Source organism: Hydractinia symbiolongicarpus, chromosome 3 (genome assembly GCF_029227915.1).
Source record: "Hydractinia symbiolongicarpus strain clone_291-10 chromosome 3, HSymV2.1, whole genome shotgun sequence".
Lineage (NCBI taxonomy): Eukaryota > Metazoa > Cnidaria > Hydrozoa > Anthoathecata > Hydractiniidae > Hydractinia > Hydractinia symbiolongicarpus.
Window position 1 is genome coordinate 25,172,827 of NC_079877.1, and position 11,967 is coordinate 25,184,793.

Sequence of the window (11,967 nt, forward strand, 5' to 3'; positions counted from 1 at the left end):
AAGCGCAATAATCGAGAAAATTTATTTCCTCAAAATACACAAAAATATTCGCGAAAGCAAATTCCCGCCAATTTTTATTTATTCTGAATTTTTTTTTCTGGGATAAAAAAAATTCCTGAAATAACTTCCATCCTTATTGTTTAAGGTTTTGTGTAATAAATTTTATGGTAACTTTACACGCTACTTCAGGACCTCCTTCAACATATAATAATCAACACTTATGCCTATCACGAATGTTAATTCTCGCGAAAGATGATGCCAAACGCGAGAGTTTATTTCTTTAAAGTAACATAACTGTATTTATGATTGTTTTGAATCTTGCTTAAAACGCTTGATTCTTAGATATCAAAAGACAAAACTTGGGTTGATTTCCATAAGATTTTTTGCAAAACCACCTTGAGCAATTCTCTTAAACAAAAAGATTAAAATTCAGAGTTTTAGACAAGATATAAACGCAGTCTTGATTTTAGTTTTGAAGCTCCTGAAACAGCTGGAGCACATCTGCGAGCGGTACCCGATGTACACACAACATATCCCTCACAAACACGAGTAATATTAAAACTGAGAGTTTTTGACAAATTATAAATGCGTTTCTTTATGGTGGACTTCAGAATTATCGATTGTTGTTATTATTGTTGTTGCATAAAAAACAGGGAATAGTATAGTAGCAGCTGTTAAACACCTTTCCAAAATCATTTCTGATTCTTGAAAACAAAAGAAAATTCGCGCATATACACGCTTCTTTTTTTTGATAAAACGAGTATAATCTGACCTGATGCTGGCTGTTCTTATTTGAGGCTTTTTTATTCTCTGTTTTTTTCTTATTTTTCTTTTTAAACTTAATTTCCAAATTCAGCCATATTCTGTTCTTATTTATGGATTTTTTTTCTTTTAATATCTTCGAAATTTAGTTTTTGCTTTTGTTGCTAATGAAGCTCTAGCCATCAACCATCAAGCCAGAGAAATAAAACGACAGATTATTAGAATTTAATTTGTGGCAAAATTCAGGTTCAGGTTGTTTTTAGTTAAAAGAATAATAATTTGAGCTTAAAGCTGTTAACAAACCAAAACACAAACATTAAGTGGTATAACATAACCACTTAATGATTGTGTTTTTTGTTAGATTACTAACCTTTAATAATTCTTCATGTCGCTTCATTTTTTCCGTTTCCTCCTGAATCTTCCTCCTCTCCTCCTCGGCTTTCATTTCCTGTTCTCGTTTAAGTTTCTCAAGCAGTTCTTTTTTCGTTTCGATCTCTTTCTCTTCTGTTTCGCGTCGCTCAACTTCGCGCTTCTTCTCCTGCCACTCAAACTCCGCTTTCTCTGCCGCCTGCTTCTTCAGCTCGCTCAAACGATGTCTTTCTTCTTCGATCTAAATAGATTTTTTTCGCGATGAAAAACAACAATTTCGCGACTTTTTTTACAACTATACAAACACAAAGCAGATTATTAAACGGATCAAGCAGTGTTTTTGTTCTCTGCTGTCTGTGGAGAGAAAACTTTATCGCTACGCAGAGCCAGTGATGAGAATATACGAAAGTTATGAGAAAGAGACAATAGAAACTTCAAGTGTTGTCAACCGTAATAAACATTCACTCAATAAGAACGCTCACATGTTCCCAACACAAAATAAACAAAAAAATAAATATACGTAAACAAAAAGGATGGAGAGCAATACTGCTCTCTTGCGTGGGGGTGCTTACCTTTTGCCGAAAGCGAATTTGATCTAATCGCAATCCTTTGTATGGGAAAACCTCGTTTGCTCCTTCACCTCGCTCCTCACCAGTCCCCATGACCCTGTCTTGTTTATACGTCATTGTACAAGTTAGAATTTCGTATTTCTTTATTTACTTAATAACTTATAACTATTGACGTCAATCAAAAAGTACATCAACACGTGACAATACAAATAATGAAGAACTACACGTCTATTCTGCTTTTGACGAACACTTAAAGGGAGTTGATGCGTCTTAACCTGCCTTCATATTTATTACCAACTCTAGTTCGTACTCGCTCTGGTAACACTTCTCACCAAGCCTAGTTCATACACGCTCTGGTATTATTTCTCATCATTCCATTTCGTGCATGCTGTAGTGTGAAGGGCGAGAATTTTCTTAAATGTTTCATCACCAACAAACCTCGCCCTCTATTGCGTAAACAAACGCCCTAGCAACAAGGTTTATATAGCCTTTAACTGGGATTAAAGCGTTTCTAAGGAAACTTACATATATAAATAATCTTAATCCCAGATTATTCGTCGTATTAGCATTTCACAAAAGAATTCAAACTATTTTTATCTCGTTTAACTGCACACTGCATAACATAAACACGGCACCGACAAATTCCATATATAGTAAAGAAATATCGGAGTATCTGATAAGAAGTGCATCATAAGATAAAAACTCAAAACAAAGAAGAAAGCAAACACACGAAAAAACTCCCGATACAAGGACCACGTCAAAATTTGCACGAACTTAAAACTATAGTTCGACGTCTACAATATTGACAGTGTTTATTCCAGACCGGAAAGTGTAACACCGTAATCACAGTGGAATCACGTAATCTTACAGTGGATATTTAACTGCCGGACATTTAACAGAAAGTTAATGTGGTAAAAAAAACGCCTTCTTCATTACAAAAATCCTGATCAACAATTAGTCACATATATCGACCATCAATTTCAAAATAATCGCAATTTTATCTCAATTTCGCTCTCCGCCTTGTCACCATGGAGATAACTCAAGTTTTTTATTATTATTATCTTATTATTCATTCATTGGTGTTTCTTGCTCCTTTTAAAACTTCTAGCCTCGACCTCATCTTAAACAGCTATTTTCATTTTCAATGTTTTTACAAAAAAACCCGTATGAAAACCAAAAAGGCAAAAAGAAAACAAACATAATGCCTAGACCAAACAGTAAGTGTCTCTAAGTTACCCAAATACTTTGGGACATAGGGGATACTAACATGAAAAAAAGAGAAAGGAGAATAAGAATGAGATTAAAAAAAACTATAGTCACAAACACGAAATGGTGTTATCGAAGAAAACGGGTAAACCCCCGCATACACTACATTTCTTCTCAGTCAACAAAAAATGCTGAAATAATATAAACAAAAATACAAATGATTTTCCTGATTAGCAAAAATCCGAATCAAGTTCCAACAACAAACAAAAATCCATCTCTGACCCATCTACAAGGAAAATTTAAACTTGAGAAAATGTCATCAGCTGCGTATCTCTCGTCACAACGCAGCTTGCAAATAAATTCCAGCACCTAATTCTTGCCTCGATTAACACATCACGCATATTATTATAATAAAAAAGATTAGAATTTCAAATAAGTTAATTGGAAAGAATTGTGAGCCCGTATCTCTATAAATAAAAAGACCTTTTGTTTTAATTAATCATTTCAAAGAGGTGGTGACACGGTTCAGTAAATACAAGGATTGTAAGGCATTTCCCCTGCATAGAACCTTTTTTGACATAATATGTAAACAAATAGAAGTATTTGCACCATGCGTTAACTCAGCAACAATGCGCACGATTAACGCGCAGAAAAGGGATAGGAATGGGAATGGGAACAAAGTTCGTATAAACACGTGAAGGCGGTTAGTTTAACCCAGTGTAAACGGCCCAAAATAAATTTATCCCACAGCGCGTATACGCGACGGCCTATTAGTAACGTCATCGCGCGTCATTTAGGTAGCATCCAGGGAATTATCTACAAACCCCTTCGTACCCAGGCCTATTACTACTGAATATATGGCCTTACCTGCTTACGTTCTTCGTCTAAAGTCAACTTCAATTTGTCGTACTCAATAGTTAACATTTTAGACGTCCTGTTGTCTTTTCTCCCCTCGTAAACGTATGTAACACTATGCAAAGAAGTTTTGTTATCCGTTGTATTTGTTTTTTTGTCCACTTCGTTTTCAGACGAACCCCGGGTGAATTTTTTCGGTATGCGAAAGGAACGGTTAATAACGGGCAGTGTTATTTTACCTCCAGACTTTGTAACGACACGTTTGCGAGCTTTTTTCAATGACTTTCTGAATCCTTTAATGCCCTTTGAAAATATAGTACCTTCATTTTCTGGTATGTCGGGTAGTTCGGTTCTTTGTGACGGATTGGTGTACCTCCATGGCTGAACTCTACCCACAGGTCGAGATGTGCCAGATTGACTCGTAAACGAAGTTTCATTAGTGGAACCTACACTGCCGCCTGATAACTGTCTATCAATATTTTCTTCCGCACTTGTCGGTGGAAATACATCCACTTCTGCGATGTCCTCTATGCTTCGTGTGGGAGACTGTGACGTGGAAAGAAGAGTTTCTAGCTCTCCGATCTGAGAGTCCAGTACGGCGCCAATCTTTTTAATCTTGTACGAATCTTTAGACGGAATTGCCGGTGCACTCTCCTTCGTTGATGGTTTATGCAATGACAAAGAGTAGGTCCTAATGGAATCTTTATATCTATCTAACTGTGGTTCACTTTTATGAAATGGGAAACTTGGAAAGGAACAATCAATAACGTCCACGTCGTCCAAGGGAAAAGGTATTTGATTGTCTAAATAGAAACTCGAACCCTTTGATACAACGCCGCTATATTTCGTTTTTTCGCGAGCTATGAATTTATCAAAGTCCTCTTGCGATATAACGACGTTGTTCTGTTCGTCGATACGAGCATTTAAAGCATCGTGTAAATCGTAACTAGGTTCGGTAATATCATTTAACGACATAAATGTTTTTACAATCTTCGTTTTTTCGCGATCATGATGCTGTAACGACCGTTTAGGCTTTTTCGGCTTCGACCGAACGCCGTTCGACGAAACATCCAGAGTAGTACCATCTGATTCGGCAAGTTTCGAGTATAACTTTCCATTTTCGTACAGACTATCCGAACTTGCGGCTATTTGCGGCGAAACAAACGTCGAAACGTCGTTAACTTCATTTAACTCAGCTTTCATCGTTTCAACATCACCTGCTGAACTTAACCTTAATCTGTTGTTTCCGTTTAGGTCTTGCTTAACCATACTTTTTACAGTGTGACTTCGCTTTGGAGTTGACTGAGCGAGGTATGTAAAACACTCGTTTGTAATTAAGTTTAATTCACTTTTAATCGTAGGTTGAACCATACAACTATTGTCTTGATTTTCAACTTCCTTTACATCAAACTGATCAGGACTCAAAATGGCGGACGATTTTACATTTGTCTTAGTATGACTGTCCAGCGAATGTACCTGTTTCTCATCAATAGGAAAAACATCATCTTCTGTGTTCATTAAATCATCCAAACTTCTTGATAATCTCTTTTCGTGGATAAAATACACCGAGGAATCTTTTGTAGATGATTCGTCAAACGACGTTTTTCGGTTTGTTTTCGTCGTAATACGAATCGATGTACTGACCACATCACTCATGTTCAATTGTCAATTAAACTATTTACGTAACAATAACAAGTCAATTTAAGTGTACGCCAAGTTCAACACGCATATAAAAATTCTTAATTAATTTGTTTTAGACGAGCTTTTATAATTATGCGTATAATTGCCAACACTATAAAATGGAAAAAGTTGTTGTGGCCAAAAATACATTTTGATACATATTATAACATCATTTTGGTAAAAATATCGGGCGGTTTCCACATGCTATATACACGTGGCTAGATAGTTTCAAGCTTGGCAACTGAAAAGGGGTGGTTTCCACAACCTACCATACTTATTATTATATGTTATATTACCCAACAGATCTTTCACAGCTAACCAATAGATAATATAAAATAGTGTAGACTAGCCCTTATTATTGTTTGAATAACATTGCTGAATAACAAGAGTACAAAAAGAATAATTAAATAGTTTCAGGAAAGGTTAAATAGAAGAAAAATACCACTATGATTCAATCACAAGAAAAATATAACAATCCCTTCCTTAAATAAACAATTTTTTTCAACTCAACCTTAGCGTGACAAACTGTTTTTTCTGACTATGTAGATTTCATTAACCTCGTTTTAAAAACATCTGTTCTAATATTTACAAATGAGGTCAGACCAACGACCAATCAAATTCTTTAATTATTTTAACAAACATCAAAGCATGCAACAGTCTTCTTCTCACACTAAAAACACCACTCAATTGCATCTCGTGCAAAAAAACTCTTCAACACAAACAGACTTCAGAGCACACATTTATTGATGTAAACAACGAATTCCAAGTCTTAACACTTCTCATACTTATCTTGCAATCATATCAACTCTATAATCCCACATCAATACACTCATTGATTAATTTCATATTGCATATGCACGCTTTTAAGCTGACCGAACAACAAAGGTTATTTATAAAAGTTAACTCTCAAAAAACACATGCTAATAAGGTATGCCCTCCCTCGACTGAAAACTCATAACAATCAACGATTTGGACAAAACAAAGATTAGACGCTTTAAAAATGGCGGATTACAGAACCAAACATGGCGGATTACAGAAACAATTTGATAGGTGATGAGAATGTAGACTGATTAAACGAGGCAAGGATTTCATTAAAAAAAGGCTTTGAATATTACTGCACAAGTCTCATATGAATTATACACGAAACGAAGTTCTTGTTACTATGGTAACAATATTAAACAAAGTGATAGAAGATGTTAACTGAAGGAAGAGTAATCCAGATAATGAAAAAAAAAACAAATTTGAAGTTTGCTGTTTCGTTGAACAAGCCTGACACTAACAAAAAGTTATATAGAGCAGCAAACCTGTTCAAAAATATGTTAGTAGGAGATATTAAGCCTGTTTACTTGTGACTTTTATGTTCACTTGTTATACGAGAGGGATGATTGACGGGAGCTTTAATGGTTGTTATGGTATTCGTCCCCAAAATTACATATTTTTAATTGTTTAATTGATCAAGCTTCGCAATCCATAGCTCAATAATTTACAAAATATAAACGAAACATTTAAATGTTTGCGTGAGTGAGAAAACCCTGCTTACTACAGCTGGTATAATGATTCGCAGCATTTTGCCGGAAAAAATAGTAATCTTCCTGAAAGAATGTAAAATATACGTGTCGCCCCTATGCTAGCTAGGGTCGCCGTCCACTTTCTGCGCATGCACAAGAGCTTTAGCTATGTCTGCGCATGTAAATCACCTCTGTTCAGGTAGATTAAATTCAATTTTCCTTTTCCTTATCATTTTCTGAAAACATTTTTGTATCATTCTGAATATATGCGAGGAGATACCTTCCACAAATACATCTCGCACGTCCGTCTTGCTACCTAAGAAACATGAGCAACGTCTAAACCAGACAGCTGATTTTTAGGAAGCTCTTTGACCGTTTTGCCATTCACTGCGAACTCCTTGCGGTAGAGAGATCACCATGACAACAAAACAACAACAAAACGATTCACGAAATAGGCGGCGTAACCAAAAGTAAAATCTTTTAGTTTGTTGTGGGGTGTTGTCTCCGTTGGCTATCACGCCAAAACATTCTTCTGCTTCGAATTAAATCTTCCTGTTTTTACAAGAGGGTGGTTACAGGTCGCGCTACCTCATCTTTATTTGCGATAATTTAATTGTTTTTGCTCGTGCTTGAATTTTTATACTTGTCTTCAAAATTGATGCATTAACACTGACAAGTCAACATAGAATTTTCAGCTTAATTCAAATAGGCGAGATTTTCAGAAAAGGCACAGCTCGTCTGTTCTACCTTGGAAGATTCTTTCCTTCTTCCTATTATTTCCCCCAAGGTTCTACATATCCATTTTATAATTCGCACAAACGATACATGCGTGTCTAACAAGCAGAAATAAAAAAACAAAATTATTACAGAAATAATTTTTCCATACCTGTTGCATTTTAATTTCAGTCGTGTGTTTTCTGACCAACAGATTCGGATCAAAATCTGACGTGAACATCTTGGATTGACCAACCGGCGATGAAGGTGACGATGACTGACTCAAAGAAGAGAATTCCTCCTTCATTTTTGCAATCTCCTCTTCTTTCTCCTTTTGAAAAGTGATCCTTAGTTCTTCTTTTTCTTTTTCAAGCTTCTTCACAAAGTCTTTATATTCATCTTCAAGCTTAACCAGCTTCTCTCGCTCTTCTCGTAATTGTCGCTGCTCTTCTTCGCGTTTGATTTGCATTTTTCTTCGCTCTTCTTCTGCTTGCTTTAACGCCAGTTCTTGCTGTTTCTTTAACTCGGACACGTATCTTTCGTTAACTTCAAATCTTTTCTTCTCATCCTCTTTCTCTTGTTCCACTTGATGTCGTATTAACTGAGTTTCATACTCGATTTGTCTTGCTGATTCAAACTGTCTTTGTTCTAACTCTTCTAGCATGAGCTGTTCAGTTTCGATATATTCAAGTTCGAGTTTTCGCTCGCGTTCGAGCTTTTCTTGTTGTGATACCATATCTTTTTGAAGCTCTTCCAACGCACGTTTATGTTCTTCTTCGAGGTCCAACAAGCGCATTTTTTCTCGTTCAATGTTTTCGCGCTCTTTTTCTTGATCGTCTACGGCCTTTTGTAAAACGCGCATGCGCTCGTTCTCAGCCTCTCGAAGAGCTTCTCGTTCTTTTTCAAGTTTTTGTTGTTCGGTTTCCTTCGCAGACATTAATTTTGAACGTTCAAGTTCGATCAATTTAATGGCTTCAGTTTGTTGTTCATCCAGAGCTTGTAATCTATGTTTTTCTTTTTCGATCTTCATTAGCTCGACTTCTCTTTCTTTCTGCAACCTATCAAAAAAACATTGATAATAAAAAGTGCGGTTAGTTAACTTTAAAAGTAAATCATCGCATTTTTGCTGGTTTGTTGCGGTTTTTTCCAACAGTCATCAAATCAGCTTTTAATTTAGCCAAACAAAACATGACGTCAGCAAATCTTACAAATGAAACCGGATGTTAAGAAAGTTCCACCGTGGATTTAAACAAAACATTCCTCTGTAAGTTTCTAATAATATAATTTGCCTGCAATAAATTTTTGTTGTTGTTGCAGGTACCTACTGAGACATCACAAAGAAGGAGAATCATTTTTATTTCAAAAACTTCAGTACTAATAATGTTAACAAAAACACTACTAGGCTTCTTTCCATCGGCACCTTCTTAACAACAGCTCTCAAGGTTATCTTGGCATGCATTGGAATTATATATATATTATATTTTATAGTAGATATAAGTCTAATGCATTCTAATTATATTTTAACAGACAATAAAATTTCAAATACGCTGGCATCTTTCGTGAAAGAATCAGTATACTAATCACCGACGTCGTATGTTGATACTGGCGGCCAATAACGCTTTAACAGAAGGAAGCATTTAGCGTTTTCTTATAGTTTAACTTTAAATACCTCGATTAATACATATCATTTTAGTCTCTCCAAATTTTTTGTTCATCAATTCACCCACACAAATTAATTCTTTGTTCAATAATTTTCGATTTTTTTTTTAACTTTGATTTGATTTCTCTTTTCAACAGGGCATTTGCAGATAATAAGTAACACACCGTTAGGAAACCTCTTTACCCTTTCTTATTCGGTATACACAACCTGCGTTCTTTTTACGTGTATGCCAACATTAGTGTATAAAATGTGAAGCAATGGGGGTACACTTCTTCCAGAGAGGAAGTGGATAGACACTTCGGAAAAGAAACCCTGTTGCATACATCTCAGTAAAAGTCTATTAAAGTGAATAAAATATTTGCACTTAGACCTTGCGATCTGGTCGGATAGATTTCTCTCAAGTTCTTTGTGTTGTTTTTCCATGTTCTCCAAATGAACTTTTTCGATCTCGAGTTCATCACGTTGTTTTTGAAACTGATCATGGTACTCCAGATCGTCAGTCAGGAGGTCGAGCTCTAGCAAAGCAAGTCGCTGTTTGTCCGATTCCAACTCCATCGCCTTCGATGTAATGTTGCGCGGGCCTCCACCGCTGTTGTTATTTAACGATTTCTCCAACGCTTCGAACTCTTGTAAATCCAATGAGGCTTGCTCTGAAAGAATTCTGTCTCGCTCACTCTTTCGTTGTTCTTCTTTTTCTTCTCTTTCTTTCCCAGCTTTAGAGGCAGCCGCCTCTATTTCTTTTTCTTTCGCTACTATTTTTTCCTTTTCGATTTGCAGTCTTTTAACCTCCTGTTTATGCAGTTTCAACTCTTCGATTTGGATTGACACGTTCCGATCGAATTGATTGGCCACGTTTTCTTGCTGTTGTTGTAAGATCTGAAGTTTCGTCTTTTCATGTTCGAGTTGATCTTTCTCGAATTCGAGTCGTTCGAGCGCTTGCATATATTGTTGCTCCATCGCTAATAAGCGTTTGTTTTCAGCACGTAAAGTCTCCTTCTCTTGCGTTTCTTTTCGCCGTTGTTCAATGGCTAGTTGAATATCTTGAAAAGAAGAAGAAGAATTTAATTTAAAAAACTAAGTCTTTAGAAGTCTTCAAAGGTAGTTTAAAGAAAACTCGGAGGCATCAGGCTTTAATAGAAACTGACACACTTCGAACTACAAACTTCGCGCTTCGCTTCCTTCACAGTTATAGGGGTCCAATCATGACGCGTATATAAATATACACAAAACTTTAAAAATTGACCTGAAGTAAACTAATAGAAAACGTGTCGTCTTATTCACGAGAGAAAGAAAATTAAAACCAAAAAAAGAGCATTTCTAAATTTATTTCTTAACAGATGTTACAGCGTAAAAAAACATACGTTTATCCTCTGTTCGCATGTTCTTGCAAGACTTACGATTTTATCATTAACTTAAGTGAACATAAACAAAAAGCCCACGGATTACAAAATAAAATCGATCAAAAACTCAAAGAAATTACTTAACGACCCTTAATAAGTTTATTAAGTCGGTATCCTGTCAGCCATCAAAGCCTAATTAATTACAAGATCAACCATCATAAGAAAACAGGCTCATAGGTAAAATTTATTGATAGCAGCTATAGCAGGCGTGTAGTTTGTAGTAAGGCGAAAACATTACAACCATGTTGAATTTAAGTCGCCAGGCAACTAATTATGCCGCCTAAAATCATAATGGCATAACTCCTGCGAATGTTAATTTTTTTAAAAATACACTAAACTTCAAGAGTTTTTTAACTTTTGCATTTTACATCCTAAAAATGTTTCTAAAACGTTGCTGGAATTACTCAAATAATCACACAGTTCTTTGTTCTCATTAACGTTTTTAGGTTTAAATCTAACTTTAAATTTTGTTCACTCATTCGAACTGTTGACGTATGAATAGCTCTGTTCTGATATAGTTTACTTTCAGAAACGTGTACTTGATAGACTGGTTTTTGTGGTGTTACAGTACCCCAGGATGTTTTGTATTTTACGTGTAGTTGATGATATCTGCAACTCCGGACATAATATATTGCAAAGGAGGGTCACAATTCAAAGTTCGTCCCACAAGTAATTATAAGCGATGTTGCTATATAAGATAAATAATCTTTATTCTTGTCAACGTTTGAAAACGAATTTAAGATGTTCACAACGGATCTTAAACTGTTTATTTGATTCGATTGAAAATCTTAAACATTACTATTTTTTTTTTCGCTCGTGTCACCACGCCGATTTTTTCGATTTTAGGAGTTCACGGGCCGTGGAGTTCCCACATCGTAGTAGAAATTTTGACTATGGCATATTTAACGTGCTTTATCTGGTTTACTTATCTGTCTGCTGCAGGGTATCAGCCAGGCGATGCTTGTTAGAAAACGGTAAATAACGGTAAATGCAGTGAAAAAGGTTTACGTTTCTGATAGAATGTCACGTTTTTAGAGATTAAGATAATGTTGCATATAATATTCAGTAACATCCTGCAAAGCATTTCTTTTACAATCAATTCATCATAACTTAAAGCATACCTGGGTACACGCCGTCAGGAACTATTGAGAATCTGGCGTTACTGTACTGTTCCTTTATCATGGCTGCTTCTCGAGGATGATTGAAACGAAAGTAGTTATTCCTTCCAAGACATATCATGCAGC

At 35.8% G+C, this 11,967-nt stretch overlaps 1 protein-coding gene across 1 annotated transcript in view; it reads right to left on the reverse strand.

The window, feature by feature from the left end:
* LOC130636430 (pleckstrin homology-like domain family B member 1) overlaps positions 1–11,967 on the reverse strand; it is a 35,850-nt gene that overhangs the window by 5,425 nt on the left and 18,458 nt on the right. Inside the window, exons 16-19 of the mRNA XM_057446151.1 lie at positions 11,845–11,967; positions 9,694–10,363; positions 7,836–8,721; positions 1,133–1,372 (exon numbers count right to left, since the gene is read on the reverse strand). Of these exons, the coding sequence (XP_057302134.1) occupies positions 1,133–1,372; positions 7,836–8,721; positions 9,694–10,363; positions 11,845–11,967 (1,919 nt within the window). The remainder of the gene's footprint in view (positions 1–1,132; positions 1,373–7,835; positions 8,722–9,693; positions 10,364–11,844) is intronic.